General features: G+C 34.4%; 1 protein-coding gene across 2 annotated transcripts in view; it reads left to right on the plus strand.

The window, feature by feature from the left end:
* Positions 1 to 3719: 3719 nt before the first annotated feature.
* Orc2 (origin recognition complex subunit 2) overlaps positions 3720 to 22098 on the plus strand; it is a 30877-nt gene continuing 12498 nt past the window's right edge. The window contains exon 1 of one of the 2 annotated variants that reach the window (XM_089102591.1): positions 3720 to 3772. In XM_089102591.1, the coding sequence (XP_088958717.1) occupies positions 3771 to 3772 (2 nt within the window). In that variant the 5' untranslated portion in view covers positions 3720 to 3770. Of the gene's footprint in view, positions 3773 to 4106; positions 4129 to 22098 lie in introns of those variants that run through there. The other variant, XM_089102589.1, reaches the window with a different exon arrangement.

Genomic DNA, 22098 nt, shown 5'->3' on the forward strand with positions numbered 1-22098 from the left:
GGTGATAACCATTGAGTCTTTATGTAGACATGCGTTAATGTTTAGATTTTAACCTTACCTATATATTATAGTAAATTTAAGACCTTACTTGACTTGATTTTTAGCTCTTCGAGTCGTGTTTCTATTGCGGACCCCTTTTAGCATTATGAAAACTGAAATATATCTGATCAAGGAGTGCCCATTAAAAAAAATGTAGGGGTAGGGGGTAAGGATTTTTTTTTATAAAAAAAACGAACATGCAAATGAAAAAATATCATGAAAATTTAAGGGGAGGTGGTGTTGGCTATTTTCGATTTTTAAAAAGAAAAATATCAAAGAAGGCATTTTCAAAATCTAAAGGGGAGAGGGGTAATCATTGAGTCATACTTGGAGACATTTATTAAATAATACATGTTATGCAGACAATACTACTACTACTGCTGCTAAAAACTCACCGCAGCTCGAAGCCGCCAGAGGCCAACACAGCTACGCACGCTCCTCCTCCATCCTGATCTATTCAAATCTTCCTTCTTTACATCCACCCAGGAAGTTTGCGTTTTCCTTCAATCACACTTTACAACATCCTCCCACCCCAACTTTGAACGACATGCTTTCTGTTTAGCCCTAGACGGTTGGCCCAAAAGGACAATCTTTTGCAATCTGTCATTCTTCATCTGCCGAACGTGCCATAGCCATCTCAATCTCTTCTCTCGTTATAACCCTAGAAAGTAGGATCAAGCTACACTTTTCGTACACCCTACTGTTTGAAATACAGGCGGTCAGTCGGGTACCCAAAACGATCCGTAGGCAATTTCTCTGGAAAGCATCTAGCAAATCTTCCTCTGTTTTTCGGGGTGCCCATTCTTCTAAACAATATTTGACCACTGTCATCACTTTAGTTTTCAGTATTCTAATCTTGGTTCTCAGACTTATCTTCCTATTCTTCCAAGCTTTTTTCAACAGTGAAAAAAGACCATGAGCCTTGGCTCATGGTGTTTCTACATTCTACTTTTAACATCTTCACAAAATTCACCGTCTTTACTAATAATACTACCAAGGTAAGTGAAGATGTCTGCTTGAGCGATCTTTTCCTTACCCAACGTCATCTTTTCATATCAGTAATTCTGAGCCTTAGCGACTTAGTCTTCTTAACATTAATGCTTAAACCTATTCTAGCACCCTGAACGCACAAAACCACTAAAAGTAACATTCATTTTGCTCACACTTTCATCTAAGATGATCAGCATCATAATCTAAGTCCAGGAAAGTTTGTCTCCCCATTTGATTCCGTGGTCTCCCATTGCCTTTCTTATGGTCCCTAAGACAAAGTCCAACTACAGCGACTGGCTCGTCGTAAACTTGCTTATTTCAGAACGAAGCATATAAACCTCAATAACAATAATAATGTCTTGTTGTAAAAAGATAAAAAACGAAAACAAAAATTATTAATTAACCTATAAAAAAATTAAAAAAAAAACAATGAAAAATAAAGTAATAACAAGACCTGAAATAAACAAACCCTTCCATTCCAAAATCATTGTTAAAAGGACGCTTTTTATATAACCGCTCTTTTACTAGAGTATTCAATCTACTTAGAATCTGACTTCTAAAAGAATACTAGTAGACTAGTATTTTCGAAATTTTTCAAGGAGTTCAAGAATTCCAAGGAATTTCAGATAATTCCATTTATTCAATGGAGAGATACCACATTTTTTTTTTTTTAATATCCTTAAATAGTATTATTATGTTAAATTAATCAATAAAACAAAATTGAAAACAAATTTGGGCGGAAAGGTCGAAACCCCCCCCCCCCCCAACTAATTCTGATATAAATTAATGAAAAATAAAACAAACAAATTTGTTTTGTGCAGTTTTTTATTAGTAATTTAACTACTTTTTTTTTACTACTTGACATTTCTTTGTTCTAAATGTTTTTGCTTTGAAATAGCAATTGGTTTTTGTTTTTTTGTTCTCTTCTTTTGTATATTTTGCTCGTGTTAGCTTAGTGAAGAAAGATATTAATTTTTTTATAACTAACTGTTTGTGAAAATTCCAGAGAATATATGTAGATAGTTTCGGAGACCACACTGCCTTTCCATGACGATAAAATGAAAGTTCAAAATAGGGATAAAATCCTTTTAATAGACAGTGTATAATAAATTTCACAAAAAATACCAGATATTTCGGTCACATATACAGTGACCATTATCAGTAGTTTTACTACTGATGAGGGTCACTGTATATGTGACCGAAATATCTGGTATTTTTTTGTGAAATTTATTATACATTGTCTATTAAAAAGGATTTTATCCCTATTTTGAACTTTTATTTTATAGAGAATATGAGTTGGCAAACAATTTAAAATTCAAACTAAAACGTAATCAAAGTATAACAGTACACAAAAGCTCAAACTTGTACAAAAATAAAATACAAGACTTCCTAAAAAAAAGGCAATAAAAATTACTTCTTAAATAAAAAAAAGCTTTACGACCATGCTTAGATTTTTTTTTTAAGTTTCGCGTACAAGACCCAGCAACGAAGGCTTAATAAATTTCTCAAAACAAAAAACCTTTTCCCTTGACAAACTGTATTGCAAATTCAAAATATGGATTGTAATAAAGTGCCATTTCCCTGACAAACAGGATTTCCAGGTACAAGACCGTATCCAGGGAGATACACCCCCCCCCTGAAATTTTTGTCCGACTCCTAAAAACGTGATAAAAGTGCATGTAATCAAATTTTCGTGCGTTTTTAATGTTTTGTACTCCCCCACTCAGAACAAAATTTCTGGATACGCCCTTGACCATGTCTTACAGTTTTTACTGTGAATTCGACAATTTTGCTGAAAAGGATGGTTGTGATTCTAGATTGTGGATTAATAGCAGATTCATAAAAACAACTCATTACAGATTGTCTTTTGCGGCCACCCATCTAGGGCTAAACGGAGAGCGAAATGGGGTTGGAAGAGGTCGTAAGGAAGGATTTAAAAGAAATTGGAACTTTTTTGGGAGGGGGTAAAGAGGGAAGCTTGGAATAGATTCGGATGGAGGAGTGTGCGCAACTGCGTTAGCCTCTGGCGACTTTCTTCTGCAAGGAGATATTAGTAGTAGTAGTAGAAGAGCGAAGCCAACTTTCTAAGCTTTGCATAGAGATGAACTTCCGTGAAGTTCCAATTTCCTTTAAAATATTCCTTATAACCTCTTACTACCGACGGACAACCTGTTTTTCATTTAGCCCAAGATGAATGGCCCAAAGGCCCAAACCTTGAAAATCTGCAATTCTTCATTCCTACACCTTGTCTTAAACCGTCTCGATCCTTCTTTTATTGTTGCCCTAATCCTAAAAGTGGGATCGGGCCACATTTTTCGTATACTTTAAATGGCAGGTTTATATATTTGGCTGCGCCACAGTTTACAACTCGACAATAAACTTTTATGAGCCATTTTATATACTTCTTTGTTCTATTAAAAATTGTTTCTTTTGCGGTTGTAGTACATCAACGAAAGAAATTTTTTTTTCTTGAATCGTCACTTCTTGCCTTTTGTTTAAAAAGGCAGTGTTGCCTGTTTAAAACTTAAAGTTTTAAAGTTTTTTTTTAAAACTTAAGCAGTGTTGCCTGAAAAAAAATAAGAACCTTTACAAGAGAAAGCCTGCAAAATATGTATCAGCACAAGAAAAAAGAAATCAGCAAAGACGGCAAGACTGCACTAATTTATCATGGCTTTTTCCCCTTTCAAATTGGGTACCATGCTATCAGCCAAATATACTCTAGATTCTTATGATTAACCATAATGTCTAATTTCTTTTGTTTGGTTTATCTGTTTTATTTTTTAAGTCCCCCACTCAGGATCACCAATTAACACAAAAATGTAGGAAGTGAAGGCAAAATGATACATTTCAAAACCTACGGAGGGGTCAATTTTTCAGCTTTTCAACTTCCTTTAATGAAAATACCAAAAAAGAGATATTTTTCAATAAAGTACATCAATAGGCATGAGGAAAAAAGGGGGAGAGGGGATCTAGGAAACAGTTGCTCCCTCTGCCCCATCTATAATTTATGCCCCTGTTCCCTGGATAAATCTCATTCTACCTGCGTTAATTTTTTTAGAGCATGGTTGGGGCATGCGGCACAACCTAGTAAATGTTGAAGTGAATCATTAAATTATGCTAGATACTGGTTTTACATTAGTTTTGCAAGCTAAGGTTGAAGTGAATCATTAAATTAGGCTAGATATTGGTTTTACATTAGTTTTGCAAGCTTATGTTGAAGTGAATCAATAAATTATGCTAGATATTAGTTTTACATTAGTTTTGCAAGCTAATGTTGAAGTTAATCAATAAATTAGGCTAGATATTAGTTTTAAATTAGTTTTGCAAGCTAAGGTTGAAGTGAATCATTAAATTAGGCTAGATATTAGTTTATTAGTTGAAGATATTAGATATTAGTTGAAGTGATTCATTAAATTAGGCTAGATATTGGTTTTACATTAGTTTTGCAAGCTAATGTTGAAGTGAATCAATAAATTAGGCTAGATATTAGTTTATTAGTTGAATATTTTAGATATTAGTTGAAGTGAATTATTAAATTAGGCTAGATATTAGTTTTACATTAGTTTTGCAAGCTAATGTTGAAGTAAATCAATAAATTAGGCTAGATATTAGTTTTTCATTAGTTTTACAAGCTAATGTTGATGTGAATCATTAAATTAGACTAGATATTGGTTTTACATTAGTTTTGCAAGCTAATGTTGAAGTAAATGAATAAATTAGCCTAGATATTAGTTTTACATTAGTTCTGCAAGCTAATGTTGAAGTGAATCATTAAATTATGCTAGATACTGGTTTTACATTAGTTTTGCAAGCTAATGTTGAAGTGAATCAATAAATTAGGCTAGATATTAGTTTATTAGTTGAAGATATTAGATATTAGTTGAAGTGAATCATTAAATTAGGCCAGATATTGGTTTTACATTAGTTTTGCAAGCTAATGTTGAAGTAAATCAATAAATTAGGCTAGATATTAGTTTATTAGTTGAAGATTTTAGATAATAGTTGAAGTGAATCATTAAATTAGGCTAGATATTGGTTTTACATTAGTTTTGCAAACTAATGTTGAAGCAAATGAATAAAGTAGCCTAGATATTAGTTTTACATTAGTTCTGCAAGCTAATGTTGAAGTGAATCAATAAATTAGGCTAAATATTAGTTTTAAATTATTTTTGCAAGCTAGTGTTGAAGTTAATCAATAAATTAGGCTAGACAGTAATCCTACATTAGTTTTACAAGCTAATGTTAAATTGAATCAATAAATTAGGCCAGATATTAGTTTATTAGTTGAAGATATTAGATAATAGTTGAAGTGAATCATTAAATTAGGCTAGATATTGGTTTTACATTAGTTTTGCAATCTAATGTTTAAGCAAATGAATAAAGTAGACTAGATATTAGTTTTACATTAATCCTGCAAGCTAATGTTGAAGTGAATCATTAAATTAGGCTAGATATTAATTTATTAGTTGAAGATATTAGATATTAGTTCAAGTGAATCATTAAATTAGGCTAGATATTGGTTTTATATTAGTTTTGCAAGCTAATGTTGAAGTGAATCATTAAATTAGGCTAGATATTAGTTTATTAGTTGAAGATATTAGATATTAGTTGAAGTGAATCATTAAATTAGGCTAGATATTGGTTTTACATTAGTTTTGCAAGCTAATGTTGAAATGAATCAAGGCTAGATATTAGTTCATTAGTTTAAGATATTAGATATTAGCTGAAGTGAATCATTAAATTAGGCTAGATATTGGTTTTACATTAGTTTTGCAAGCTAATGTTGAAGTAAATGAATAAATTAGCCTAGATATTAGTTTTACATTAGTTTTGCAAGCTAATGTTGAAGTGAATCAATAAATTAGGCTAGATATTAGTTTATTAGTTGAAGATATTAGATATTAGTTGAAGTGAATCATTAAATTAGGCTAGATATTGGTTTTACATTAGTTTTGCAAGCTAATGTTGAAGTGAATCAAGGCTAGATATTAGTTTATTAGTTGAAGATATTAGATATTAGTTGAAGTGAATCATTAAATTAGGCTAGATATTGGTTTTACATTACTTTTGCAAGCTAATGTTGAAGTAAATCAATAAATTAGGCTAGATATTAGTTTATTAGTTGAAGATATTAGATATTAGTTGAAGTGAATCATTAAATTAGGCTAGATATTGGTTTTACATTAGTTTTGCAAGCTAATGTTGAAGTAAATGAATAAATTAGCCTAGATATTAGTTTTACATTAGTTTTGCAAGCTAATGTTGAAGTAAATGAATAAATTAGCCTAGATATTAGTTTTACATTAGTTTTGCAAGCTAAGGTTGAAGTGAATCATTAAATTAGGCTAGATATTAGTTTATTAGTTGAAGATATTAGATATTAGTTGAAGTGAATCATTAAATTAGGCTAGATATTGGTTTTACATTAGTTTTGCAAGCTAATGTTGAAGTAAATCAATAAATTAGGCTTGATATTAGTTTATTAGTTGAAGATATTAGATATTAGTTGAAGTAAATCATTAAATTAGGCTAGATATTAGTTTTACATTAGTTTTGGAAGCTAATATTGAAGTAAATCAATAAATTAGGCTAGATATTAGTTTTAAATTTGTTTTACAAGCTAATGTTGAAGTGAATCAATAAATTAGACTAGATATTTGTTTTATATCAATTTTGCGAGCTAATGTTGAAGTAAATTAATAAATTAGCTTAGATATTTGTTTTACATTAGTTCTGCAAGCTAATGTTGAAGTGAATCACTAAATTAGGCTAGATACTGGTTTTACATTAGTTTTGCAAGCTAATGTTGAAGTGAATCATTAAATTAGGCCAGATATTGGTTTTACATTAGTTGAAGATATTAGATATTAGCTGAAGTGAATCATTAAATTAGGCTAGATATTGGTTTTACATTAGTTGTGCAAGCTAATTTTGAAGTAAATCAATAAATTAGGCTAGATAGTAGTTTATTAGTTGAAGATATTAGATAATAGTTGAAGTGAATCATTAAATTAGGCTAGATATTGGTTTTACATTAGTTTTGCAAACTAATGTTGAAGCAAATGAATAAAGTAGACTATATATTGGTTCTACATTAAGTTTGAGAGCTAATGTTGAAGTGAATCAATAAATTAGGATAGATACTGATTTTAAATTAGTTTTGCAAGCTAATGTTGAAGTTAATCAATAAATTAGGCTAGACATTAATATTACATTAGTTTTACAAGCTAGTGTTGAAGTGAATCAATAAATTAGGCTAGATATTAGTTTATTAGTTGAAGATATTAGATAATAGTTGAAGTGAATCATTAAATTAGGCTAGATCTTGGTTTTACATTAGTTTTGCAAGCTAATGTTGAAGTGAATGAATAAATTAGCCTAGATATTAGTTTTACATTAGTTCTGCAAGCTAATGTTGAAGTGAATCATTAAATTAGGCTAGATATTAATTTATTAGTTGAAGATATTAGATATTAGTTGAAGTGAATCATTAAATTAGGCTAGATATTGGTTTTACATTAGTTTTGCAAGCTAATGTTGAAGTGAATCATTAAATTAGGCTAGATATTAGTTTATTAGTTGAAGATATTAGATATTAGTTGAAGTGAATCATTAAATTAGGCTAGATATTGGTTTTAAATAAGTTTTGCAAGCTAATGTTGAAGTGAATCAATAAATTAGGCTAGAGATTAGTTCATTAGTTGAAGATATTAGATATTAGCTGAAGTGAATCATTAAATTAGGCTAGATATTGGTTTTACATTAGTTTTTCAATCTAATGTTGAAGTAAATGAATAAAGTAGCCTAGATATTATTTTTACATTAGTTCTGCAAGCTAATGTTGAAGTGAATCAATAAATTAGGCTAGATATTAGTTGAAGATATTAGATATTAGTTGAAGTTAATCATTAAATTAGCCTAGATATTAGTTTTACATTAGTTTTGCAAGCTAATGTTGAAGTGAATCAATAAATTAGGCTAGATATTAGTTTATTAGTCGAAGATATTAGATATTAGTTGAAGTGAATCATTAAATTAGGCTAGATATTTGTTTTACATTAGTTCTGCAAGCTAATGTTGAAGTGAATCAAGGCTAGATATTAGTTCATTAGTTGAAGATATTAGATATTAGTTGAAGTGAATCATTAAATTAGGCTAGATATTGGTTTTACATTATTTTTTCAAGCTAATGTTGAAGTAAATCAATAAATTAGGCTAGATATTAGTTTATTAGTTGAATATATTAGATATTAGTTGAAGTGAATCATTAAATTAGGCTATATATTGGTTTTACATTAGTTTTTCAAGCTAATGTTGAAGTAAATGAATAAAATAGCCTAGATAATAGTTTTAAATTAGTTTTTAAAGCTAATTTTAAAGTAAATGAATAAATTAGCCTAGATATTAGTTTTACATTAGTTTTGAAAGCTAAGGTTGAAGTGAATCATTAAATTAGCCTAGATATTAGTTTTACATTAGTTTTGCAAGCTAATGTTGAAGTGAATCAATAAATTAGGCTAGATATTAGTTTATTAGTTTAATATATTAACTATTAGTTGAAGTGAATCATTAAATTAGTATAGATATTTGTTTTACATTAGTTTTGCAAGCTAATGTTGAAGTGAATCAAGGATATACATTAGTTCATTAGTTGAAGATATTAGATATTAGTTGAAGTGAATCATTAAATTAGGCTAGATATAGGGTTTACATTAGTTTTACAAGTTAATATTGAAGTAAATCAATAAATTAGAATAGATATTAGTTTATTAGTTGAAGATATTAGATATTAGTTGAAGTGAATCATTAAATTAGGCTAGATATTTATAAGTAGCAGGTTTAATGTGTCACTGAGTTATATATTTCTGTATATAACTTATATAGGCCTAGTCAGTGAGTTACACATATTTTAAGTAGTAGGCTAAATATGTCACTGAGTTATATATTTCTGTATATAACTTATACAGGCCTAGTCAGTGAGTTATGTATATTTATAAGTAGTAGGTTAAATATGTCACTGAGTTATTGCCTTTGCAAAACAAAAGTGATCTGTTTGTCTGGCCTCCCCCAGGCCATTTAGTATGTCCCCAGGTGGCGATAGGGGAGCGCTCTACAGATGTGTAGGGTACCTCCATAGGAGGCACGGACCAAGGGGGGACCTTTCCCTGGGGGTCCATAATAGAAACTGGGGCACCCTCGCCCGGGGCATAAATACAGGCGGAGGAGGAAGAAGGCCCCTCAAAGGTACAATCAAAAGGGCCCACTTGTTTATCCACAAGTTCCATGAGTTGCAAACCTTCTCCCAGCAATGGGTTAAATTGCATGGTGATGCAGAACACCATCGCGGGAGGATCCTCTATAGGAGGACAACTATGGCAGGGCGTAAAATCCAGATCTCTGGACAACGGCCTCTGCAAAGGGCCGCCTCCACCTTTTTGGGGTACCTGCAAGACTGGGGACCTTGCGGTCAACTCTATTCGCACTTGAGTAGTGCCGTCCCTTAAGGAAATTATAGCCAAGTAAACGACACAACATTTGCACGGGATTCTGACTAATGGACAATTCTTCTAGGATTGGTATGTTTTGATGGGCGTCTTTGGGCTGAAAAACCTCTTCCTAGCTAATTTATCTATTATGGGTTGCCTCCCCGTAGTAGCATAATATTTGTAGGCATGAATATATAATGAGTCGGAGGTAAAAGGCTTGAGATTGTCTGTGCAGGATTTCGACTCTTGTTGATAGAAGAGCATTACCAAGTGCTGAAAACCATGTTGTGGCCAAGATGTGCCCAGGATTGCACAAAGCTTCAAGTCTTGGAGGTCCCAGGGACTTCTTTCTGTCCGGTTCTAAGCCGGTTTAAGCACTTCGGTGTAGACTTGAGAAGATATGTGATCTCCGTCCTGCACTGGTATCCGGGATCATTGCTTTTCCTGAGGCGAAAAAAATTTCAATGATTTAAAGAACATGAAAATTGGAACTTGGAATGTTACGACATTAAAAAATGACTATCGTATCGACATTTTGACTGACGAATTCAGACGATTCGAACTAGATCTATTAGGAGTTTCAGAAACTCATATCCCAGGGGTAGGAAGCATGAAATTAGGTGATATAGAATTTGTTTACTCAGGCAGGAAGGATGGGTTACATAGACAGGGAGTAGGGCTCATGATGAATAAGGAAGCGGCTAAGTCTTGTTTAGGCTGGGAAGGTATTAATAATAGAATACTAATTGCTCATTTTATGACTAGAAAGTTCAAGGTATCAGTTAGAGTAGTATACGCCCCTGTAGAACCGACTGATGGAGATAGTAGTGACTCAGATGAATTCTACTTACAGTTACAGGAGCAAATAGACAAGGTCCCAGGTAGAAATATGATTTTATTGCTGGGAGATTTTAACGCCCAGGTTGGTAGAAATAAGGATAGATGGTATCCCAGCTTAGGTAAATTTGGTGTAGGAAAAGAAAACAGTAATGGATACAGACTTTTGCAATTTTGTAGGTATAACAATCTAGTTATAACCAATACGGTGTTTGGTCATAAAATGGCTCATAAGCTAACATGGTATTCACGTGATGGTAAGACAGCAAACCTTATTGATTATGTTATAGTAAATCGAAGACTGGTAGGATCGATACAAGATACTAAGGTATACAGGAGTGTTGTTATTGATGTTAAAAGTTAAGATCACCATCTAGTAGTGTCAAGGGTTAATTTAAAGCTGAAATATCGGAAGTGTAATTACCTCCCGGGAAGTTATGATGTTAGTAGACTCCAGGATGAGAATTTGAGAGAAACTTTCCAGGAACAGTTGAATACTAAACTTGAGAGTTTAAAATTTGATAATGTGGAAGATGGTTGGAATAATTTTAGAAAAATAATTTGTGAAGTTGCTGAAGGTGTATTAGGGAAGAAAGCTAGAACTGCAGCTAAGAATATTAGTGAAAAAGCTTTAAGTCTAATAGAAAGGAGAAAGGACTTGTACAAGAATTATCTGAGTGATAGATCACATAAAACAAAAGAAATGTAAAGAAAGTGGAGAAAGCATTGAAATATGAACTAAGGAGGTGTGAGGTGGAGGCCATGGATAAAATTGCCGAGGATTTAGAAGATGCAGCTAGACGGCATAATAGTAAAATATTGTACTGGCACGTTAACAAATTGAGAGGTAGTAGTCAATCCGGACTTGTCCCAGTTAAAGATAGGAATGGGGTGGCAATTAGCGATAAGACAAAAGCTAAAGCAAGATGGGCCGAACATTTTGAGAATTTGCTTAACCGAGATAGAGTTGCAGGAAAAAATATAGAGGAAAATGAAAAAGTTTGTGATACCTTGGATGTGAAGGAAGATTTTTTTTGTGAGGAGGAATTAAAAACAGTACTAAAAGGATTAAAGAATAATAAGGCTCCAGGTGCTGATAGGGTAGTAAATGAGTTTTTTAAATATGGTGGCTCTTAGGTTAGAAATAAGTTATTGGAGATTATGAATATGATTTTTGAAAAAGGGGAAGTACCTAACGATTTTAGGAAAACCTTAATTAAGCCACTTTATAAGAAAGGTGATAAAAGTGAGTGTGGTAATTATCGAGGCATTAGTCTGGTCTCTGTAGGTAGCAAATTGCTTAGTAATATGATACTTTTTAGACTGAGAGATGCCGTAGACAAAGTTTTAAGAGAAGAGCAGTGCGGTTTTAGAAAAGGTAGAGGATGTGTTGACCAAATTTTCACTCTTAGGTTAATAATTGAGAATTGCCTAAGTTTTCAAACACCTTTGGTTCTCAGTTTTATAGATTATGAGCAAGCGTTCGATTATGTTGATAGAGGAGCTTTAGTAAAGGTTTTATCCTTGTATGGTATACCAGACAAATACATTAAAGTGATTAGTGCTATGTACGAGAATAACACTGCTGCGGTTAAGGTAGGAAATGAGGTTAGCAGCTGGTTTTGTATTAAATCAGGAGTTAAGCAGGGTTGTGTTCTATCCCCCTTTATATGGATTATTTTGATGGACTTTGTTTTAAGGAGCACAGGAAAGGCAATGGGAGACCACGGAATCAAATGGGGAGGAAAAAGTCTCCTGGACTTGGATTATGCTGAGGATTTAAGCATCCTAGATGAAAGTGTGAGCAAAATGAATGAAGTTTTAGAGGTTTTGCGAGTTCAGGGTGCTAGTATTGGTTTGAAAATTAATGTTAGGAAGACCAAGTCACTAAGGCTAGGAATAAGTGAAGATGAAAACGTGACGTTGGGTAATGAAAAGATTGATCAGGTGGGCAGTTTCACTTACCTTGGTAGTATTATTAGTAAAGATGGTGGGAGCAGTGAAGATGTTAAAAATAGAATAGCCAAGGCTCAGGGTGTTTTTTCACAGTTAAAAAAAGTCTGGAAGAATAGGAAGATAAGTCTACAAACCAAGATTAGAATCTTAGAAGCTACAGTGATGACAGTGGTCAAATATGGCTCTGAAGCATGGACGCTCCGAAAAGCGGATGAAGATTTGCTAGATGTTTTCCAGAGAAATTGCTTAAGGATTGTTCTGGGTACCCGGCTGACTGACCGTATGTCAAACAATAGGCTATACGAAAAATGTGGTTCAATACCGCTTTCTAGGTCTATAATGAAAGAAAGGTTGAGGTGGTTAGGGCATGTTGTTCGGATGAAGGATGAGAGATTGCCGAAGATTGTTCTTTTCGGCCAACCATCTAGGGCTAAACGGAAAGCAGGTCGTCCCCGTCTGGGTTGGGAGGACGTCATAAAGAAATATTTAAAGGAAATGGGAACTTCGTGGACGGGTGTAAAAAGGGTGGCTTTGAATAGATTGGGGTGGAGGAGGAGCGTGCGTAGCTGTGTTGGCCTCAGGCGGCTTGGTGCTGCGATGAGTTGTTAGTAGTAGTAGTAGTAGTATAATACACTTTAGAATTGCGCATCGTGGCGCATTCACGATGCAACTTGTTCTTATTTATTTAACAGGGATAATCGTTTAGAGTCAGAAAGAAATAGAGAAGTAACTGATTGGAACAATAAAAAAAATTATTGGTAATATCAATAGAAAGAAAATTCTTTCCGACAGGAGGGATTGAACCCGGACACCCGTTAGTGCTATCGTAAGGTATTAGAGTCTTAAATTTGCCTAAGATTATCTTCACGTTCTTTTTATTAAAGAGTTATAACAGTTAATGTATAACCGCTTCTTTGTTTAGCTAACTGCAGACTTAAGGTTTTATTTTTATCGATTGGTATTTCAAAACTTGAAAATGTAATACCTCCTTATGACACAGTTATCAAATGGTGAAAAATGTATAATGATATTCTATCGTTGCAATTTTGTCTCAGTAACACTACGCTCCCGCAAATCCTGGATTTTCTAGAGCAATATGCATAATTAAGTGATTTTTAATTTGATTGCTTCAATTGACAGTAAGAGTCAATGGTTGATTAGAAATAAACGCAAAAAGCGATAAAAATAAGTGCCAAAATCGAAAAACTTTTGTGGATGGCTCAGAACTATATTCAAACATGGATGGGTGGCAGTGGTGTAATTTCTGGTACTTGTCTAGTATATAATACACACTCGAGAATTTCGATCGTGAATGCCGCGAACATGATACATGAAACTCGTCAAGCAACTTTTTTATACCAGAGAATATATATATATATATATATATATATATATATATATATATATATATATAGAGAGAGAGAGAGAGAGAGAGAGAGAGAGAGAGAGACAGAGAGAGAGAGAAAGAGAGAGAGAGAGAGAGAGAGAGAGAGAGAGAGAGAGAGAGAGAGAGAGAGAGAGAGAGAGACACACACACACACACACAGACACAGACACACAGACCCACACACACCATCACTCATACACGCAGACACACAAAGACACAAACACACACACACACACAAAAAGACACATAAACACAAACCTACACAGACACAGACACACAGAAACAAACACACACACAGTAACACAATAAAAAACAAAATCAAAAAAAAAAAAACAAACAAATAAAAAAACACACAAACTCTATCAACACACACCCACCAACATATAACTCACAAAACATAAATAAAAAAAACAAAAAATAAATATAAACAATTAAAAATAAATATTTAATAACCGAATAAAAAAAAAAAAAAAAAAAAAAAAAAAAAAAAAAAAAAAAAAAAAAAAAAAAAAAAAAAAAAAAAAAAAAAATAAAAAAAAAAACAAAAAACAAAAAATTACAAAAAAAAAAAAAAAAAAAAAAAAAAAAAAAAAAAAAAAATATACATTTATACATATAGACGTCGGTGCCTCGTCGATAAGGGAATACCAGCGGCAGCGAGGCCAAAAATAGCAGCCGCGACGCGCCGCCGATGCTATTTTTCGCGACGCCGCCGGTGAGATGTCGGTGGCGCGCCGCAGCCGCGATCAATGCTGACCACAAACATTAATGTTTTCATCGGTCTTTCTCAAATCCCAGATTGAATTTACAAAAGACTCGGGCCTATTCATGAGTTAAAAACTTCGCAAGTCGCTGGCTGGACGCTCGTCTTCTTTGTTATTCATAAAGAGAAGTAAATACATTCTTAGACCACACTGGCTATGCATGACAAATGAAACTCAGAGAGGAAAGAAGCTAACAAAATGAAAAATAAAATAAAAAAAAAATCTGGTAGAATTGGAATGGCTGTGGCGTTTCAGAACCCTTGCATAATAATTGAAATAATAGATATATATTCGCCGTGGCATTCAATCAGATCCAAGGAATCCAATTAAAAGGGAGTACACACAAATTGGATCAGATTTTTATGCCGATTTTAAATATATAAATTTCATCAAGTTTAGTATTACCCATCAAAAGTTACGAGCCTGAGAATTATTGCGTTATTTTTGAAAAAGGGGGTAACACCCCTAAAGTCATAGAATCTTAATGAAAATCACACCATCAGATTCAGCATAGCAGATAATTCTATTGTAGAGGTTTAAACCTCCTATATGCAAAACTGTGGAATTTTTTTTTGCTGCCAGACGAAAGATCTCGGATGCGTTTTTATTTGTTTTTTTCTTTCCCTGGGTGATTGTATCGACCCAGTGGTCCTAAAATACTGCGAGAGGGTTCATTCGAACGAAAATCAAAAGTTCTAGTGCCGTTTTTCAGATGACCAAAATAATTGGAGGGCAATAGTCCCCCTCCCACTCTCATTTTTTTCCCAAAGTCACCGGATCGAAATTTTGAGATAGTCATTTTGTTCAGTATAGTCGAAAAATCTAATGACTGTGTCTTTAGGTGTAAAATGACCCACCACAGTCCCTGGGGGAAGGGCTGCAAGTTGTGAACTTTTCCCATTGTTTACTTATAGTATTTGTTATTGGGAAGTTTACAGCCATTTTTTGGGGATGGTGGGGGTAGTGCTTGGCGTGGATTTCTAAGGGGAGAAACTTCCTTTGGGAGGGAAAGGTCTGATTAGTGATTATTCTAGGGGAAATATTACACTGGGGTTTTGGACAGAATTACTATACGAAGTTTTTTTAATTGTCGTACATTCTCTTTTCCAAATTTTTTATATGGAAATGTTCTGGGGGCACTATCCGGGTTTTTTTTCCTCGCGTTTTGTTTTCTGGGAAATAATTTCCATGAAAGGGGCATTTTTGGAGTGAATGCCCCCAGTTATAGATTAAAGTCTTATTCCAATGAAAAACTGCTAAGGAGAATTTTTCAGGGTGAATCGTCCACAAGTAATTTTACAAAGATTGGAGGATTCTCAGCGATGGAAAAACAGTCTGAAGGGAATTTTACGGGGAGGGGGATGGGTGCACTTTACATTGGATGAAATTTGCACGGAGGAGTTCCGTGACGGGGAGGAATATATTTGATAGAGGATGAGCCAGATTTAACGGCATTATTTGAAAAATGAACAGAAATTATGCCACATATGAAGGGTTGCTCCCTCCTCAATACCTTATTCTTTACGCTAAAGTTTGACTGTTTGGTAAAATTGAAACACAGGGGCTGTTTAATTAGAATAGAAAGCTTATTTAAAAGTGCTAACACCTTTAGTTTAAAGATCAAGGTATTTAGGAGGGGCGACCCTTCATATCCGGAATAAATCTGCCAAAACTAATATGCAAATTTAAGTGTCAAAATCGACAAACTTTTGTGAATGGCTCAGATTTATATTCAAACATGGGTGGGTGGCAGTGGTGTAATTTCTGGTACTTGTCTAGTATATAATACACATTCGAGAATTTCGATCGTGAATGACGCGAACATGATACATGAAACTCGTCAAGCAACTTCTTTATAACAGAGAATTAGCTTTGGCTCGGTTGGAAAATAAATTGTAGCTATATTTTATTTAAGTATTTAGTTGGTATTTTGCTTAGGTATTTTGGTTATATATATATTTATAGATATAGACGTCGGCGCCGCGCCGATAAGGGAATTTCGGCGGCAGCGGGGCCAAAAATAGCAGCTGCGGCGCGCCATCGATGCTATTTTTCGCGACACTGCCGGTGATATGTCGGTGGCGCGCCGCAGCCGCGATTAATGCTGACCGCAAACATTAATGTTTTCATCAGTCTTTCTCAAATCCCAGATTGAATTTACAAAAGACTTGGGCCTATTCACGAGTTATAAACTTCGCAAGTCGCTGGCTGGACGCTCGTCTTCTTTTTTATTCATATATATATATATATATATATATATATATATATATATATATATATATATATATATATATATATATATATATATATATATATATATATATATATATATATATATATATATATATATATATATATATATATATATATATATATATATATATATATATACAAATTGGTTCCTGTTATTTATGAATGCAAACAGGTGTTTTTTTTTTTGGGGGGGGGGTGCAAGGGGGTAGTTGCTCTCCCCAATAATTAGGAGAAAAATTGTTAAATAGCCAATGCCCCTTGACTATCCGTATATGGATACCTATTGCCCCCTCCCCACAATAAAAAACTGTAAAATCAGTTGCTGTAAATTGATATATTGTTAAGCCCGTGTTTTTTGCTGCACATATGCAGAGTACACTTTCTAAGGAAACAGGAAAAATATTAGTAACTTTGTGAAGGAAGCAAATTTAGGTAATTTGGTATCAAACTTTGTGACAATGAAAAGACAAGGTACCACATACTGTCTGTGAAACTTGTGCGGAACAATGGTGACATTGGGCTATAGGAGAAAAGTCTCAAGCTCGGTGTGCTGATGGTTTGGTAAACAAATCATACCACGGTAAGTATTTTCCCATTGATCACACTTATCATAGTGATAAGTAGATAATAGGTATACTATAGGGTGAGAGTCACAGGCCTCTTCAAGACAGGAATTACAATCCTTAAGTTTTACAGCGTATCCTCTATGCAATTTACATGGATTGCATAATCTACAATTCTCGTTATAGTCATCAACTGTAGTGCAGTTTTCATATGAAGACCAGCCTGCATAATGTATATAAACATAATGGACATGTGTAGAGAGAGAGAGACAGAGACAGAGACAGAGACAGAGACAGAGACAGAGATAGAGAGAGAGACAGAGACAGAGACAGAGACAGAGACAGAGAGAGAGACAGAGACAGAGACAGAGAGAGAGAGAGAGAGAGAGAGAGAGAGAGAGAGAGAGAGAGAGAGAGACAGATAGAGAGATAGAGAGAGAGAGAGACAGAGAGAGACAGAGAGAGAGAGAGACAGAGAGAGAAGACAGAGAGATAGAGGGAGAGAGAGATAGAGGGAGAGATAGAGGGAGACAGAGAGAGAGGAGTAATCGAGTGACCTTAAAATCAATTATATCTGTTTTGGAAAGGATTTTTTAAATTGTCAACTGTTCTCACGAAAAACAGAGAGTGAAAAATTATTATGGAAACTTGAATGTTCTTAGGTAGTTTTCAAAAGCAAATCGACAATATCATTTGTCTTGTTTCAATTATTAGGCCTACGTCCATAAATGTAGTAAATGCATTTGGCCCACATTGTTAAAGCCCCATACAATAATCCAAAGTTGGAGAATGATTTTCCATGATTATGTCAAGCATTTTTTTCAGAGAATATTTTCTTTTGCACGGTTACCAACTGAAATTAATCTTTTAGATTCAAATACTTTTCCAATGTTACAAGATGCTGTAAAAATTTCTGTTTCTCAAATCTATCAATTTTTTTGTTCTTGACACTCTCTCTGCCGATTATAGACTAAACTATTCCCTAGAGAGAGGAGTAAACGATCAACTAAAATATTTAACAAGAAAATCATTATAAAGCATTTTTTATTTTCAGAAACGTAATAAAAGAATGCATTTTCACTCTTTTTTCATGCGGTGAGTCACTCCATTGTCCTTAATATGCTTCGTGATTGCATTCAATCCATGTTGTAGTTTGTATGTATGCATTATATTCACTATTGTTGCTAAGCATAATTGTTCTTCCGACTTAAATTTACTCAAAGATATAACGTATCTACCAAACATCTCATCCCCCTCAAATTTTAGTCGATAATCCTTTCCAATTTCAACTGCTACATTGGAAGCTCTTGTGTTGATCACTGTCAATTCCTTCAAGGTGCAATAGTGTAAAAACACTCATTTTTAAAATATTAGAACCTTTTTCCAACTTGCAACAATGTAAACTAATCAAGTGTCCCTGTAGAAATATGATACTAAGTGACTTTACTATCAAACTTTTATGCCAATGATCACGTGATGGGTACTGTGTGCCTGGCCGCTTATAACCAAAGACCCATTTCACCGAGAAATAACAGCTAGCATGCATTTCCAGGAACGTTCTTATCGCCCCGGAAGTTGTGATAAAGCCAAGTATGTGTCGTAGGAATGATAGAATATGTGTGTATTGGGAGTAATGGGGTATGGTCCTGCTCGGAATGATGGGATACCTGACTGCTCGGAATGATAGGATATGTGTGGGCTCGGACTAATAAATAATAATAATAATAATAATAATAATTTATTTATAACCCACTTTTATACAAAACAAGCGGAGTAAAGTACACTAAAATGGAAAAAAAAATCAAATACACAGAAATAAAAATAACTTAAACCTTAATCACTGACAAAAGCACACGGATAATATTATGGTCTGGGCCCAAGGATACAAAGGCGTTTCTTGTCAAATTATTACTAAGCAATTCAAACGATTGGATAATGTCGGTAGCACTATACTTCTCAATAATACATGTATTACGATATGAAGTGGGAAGGTACAATAAAAATTTGCAATATCTAAAATAAGCGATACGAATCTGACGCAAATCGTTCTTATTCAATAACAAATTACTTCCACTTAAAAACAAGACAGAATGGTCACAATATGTGGAATACATTTTAGCTAAATCTTGGCGTGAATATTTTCCACGGTTAGGTACAATTTTTGCATATCCGATCTTCAACTTTTCTTTTACATCTCTCAAAACTTGAAGTCGCAAAAAAGTGAGTGTAGAGCAAATACTAATTCCTAACCACCGTAAACTCGCAACACTGCGAATTACTGAGGATCCACAGGACAAATTATGAGCAGATGATTTGGGATTGAAAACTAAATATTCGCATTTATCAAAATTCAAAAACAGACCAGCTTCCAGAACCATCATAAAAATACGCCGCATCGATAATGCCAAAATAGACTTGCTTTGGCTTGAAACTAGCAGATTTTCCGCATACACAATATAAGACACATCAGATAAATTATAAAAATACGAAGGCTTGATTCCTAACAACACATTTTGAATGCAAGCATTAAATTGATAAGGTGATAGCACCCCACCCTGTCGTACTCCAGATTGAACTGGTATATTACCGCAGTACCCTGTACCAGATTTTAAACGAAGAAGCGAATTACTATACCAAAATTTCTGTGTATGAATGACAGAAGGGTTCACTCCAGACTCTGACAAAGAGTGCCACATTTGTGCATGGCAAATACTATCGATGGCTTTAAATAAATCCAAAGCGCAAATATGTAATTCATAACCTTTAGACTGGGCATCATAAAGAGTTTAAGCTAAAACCTTATGCGCATGTTGACACCCAATACGAGGTTGGAATCCAAATTGGGTAGAGTCTTTCGCAGTTCGTTCAATAATATATGGGAGCAGAACATATGCAAAAACCTTACTAATATTGCAAGCAACAGTGATGGGCCTGTATGAACTGCAATCAAAAGGGTCTCTTCCGCGTTTAAGAATCGAAGAGACCGTTCCGCAAAGGAAGGAATCAGGTACCATTGACAAAGATAAACACTGAGCGACTAGTGCCGGACAGTCACAACGTAAATGGTGAGCGCTAATCCCATCAAGCTCATTCGATTTAAGCTTAATTTTGAGGATAAAACCTACAATACTTTTAGTTGAAACGGGAATAAAATGACGGAGAATAATTGGAGGTGTCCAAGATTTCGAAATCAAGCATTGGAAATAATAGTAAACACCATGTTCAATATTACAAAAAATATTTTTGTGATTTCTAAGCAAACACAAATCCGAGATAACACCACTGGTCACTAATTAATTAAATTTCGACGTACTAATGACTTCCTTTCATTGTGTTGCACTGTTAGGAAACTCAGCACCATTATGTCTAAACAAACGAAGATACCATTTAAACTTCACTTTTGTCTTACTCTTTATATCAAACACTTGGCCTCGCAAGGGCCGCCCACACGCACTCCAGATGCGAAGCCAGAGTTTACCACGACTTTTGACGGCTTTAAGACCCGGGTCTTCTCTCCAAATCGGACTTCGAGTTTTGAGTTTAACCCAGACAAGGGGAACAGCTACATTCTCAGCTTGTTTCATGCACTTGACGAAGTGAAGATAATAAACATTCAGTTGCACTCTGGCTTGTGGCGAAAAAACACTCGTGCACAGTAGATTAAAAAGTATCTTGACACAGGACAACGGAGCTGTTAGGGTAGAAATATATAAAGGCCAATTGGCTTTGCTCCACTCTTGTTTCATGCACCATTTTTATTAGCAGCACAAGGATGATTAGATGGATCAGTGGTTAATGTCACAGTAAGGGAACGGGGAAGGTGGTCAAAATCACGTTCATTGAAGGGCTACTACTCATTTTAGAAAAATCCGAGGCGTGGGAAGTGTATCCAACCTCCGATCACGCTGATTCTTCAAATTAGCTCTAGAACTTCTGATTACCAATCTAACTTCAGTCCTCAGAAGGTTATACGATCATCCTTTCTATATATACCTTATATGCCCCCAGGCATAACTTAAAACCCTTGCCCTGAGGGTTGTGGGGTGTTATCATCTTCGAAGAAATAATTTCCAGATTTTTCAATTACGTTGAACGGAATGGTTATCTCAAAACTTTTATTGTATGTGTTTGGGGAAATTGTGGGCGTAGGAGGGGGGGGGGTTAGTTGTCCTCCAATCCCCTTTTACTAATAAAACAGACACTGCCTCTTTTAATTTCCAAAAAAATTAGCTGTTTTAAAAGTTTCTTTGACAAAAATGGCCATCTTAAAATTTCAATCAGATGCATTTCGGAAAAATACCAGGTGTGTGTGGGATTGGGGGGTATCCATCCTCCGATCACTCTGAATCTTAAAACGTGCACTAGAACTTCTGATTACAAATCCAATGAGCCCCCTCCAAAGTTTATACGGTCACCCTTTCTATATATACTTTATATGCCCCCAGGGCATAACTTACAACCCTTGCCCCGAGGGCTCTGGGAAGGTTGTTACCCTCAAAGACATAATTTCCCGACCTTTCAGTTATGCTGAACAAAATAGCTGTCTAAATATTTGTTTTGGATGGGTTTGGGGAAACGGTGGGCGTAGGAGGGGGGTTGTTAACCTCCAATCACTTTCGACCTTTAAAAAGGGCACTAGCCCTTTCTCTTTCCATTCGAATGAGGTCTTTTCGAAGTTTCTATGAAAACAAATGGCCATCCCAAAATTCTAACAGATGCATTTCGAGAAAATATGAGTTGGGGGGGGGGGCTATCCACCCTCCGATCCCTCTGAATCTTAAAAAAGGGGATTAGTACTTCTGATCATCAATTCAATGAGCCCC

The sequence above is a fragment of the Artemia sp. Qi Xiang Cuo genome, chromosome 16, assembly GCF_049724085.1.
Source record: "Artemia sp. Qi Xiang Cuo chromosome 16, ASM4972408v1, whole genome shotgun sequence".
NCBI lineage: Eukaryota > Metazoa > Arthropoda > Branchiopoda > Anostraca > Artemiidae > Artemia > Artemia sp. Qi Xiang Cuo.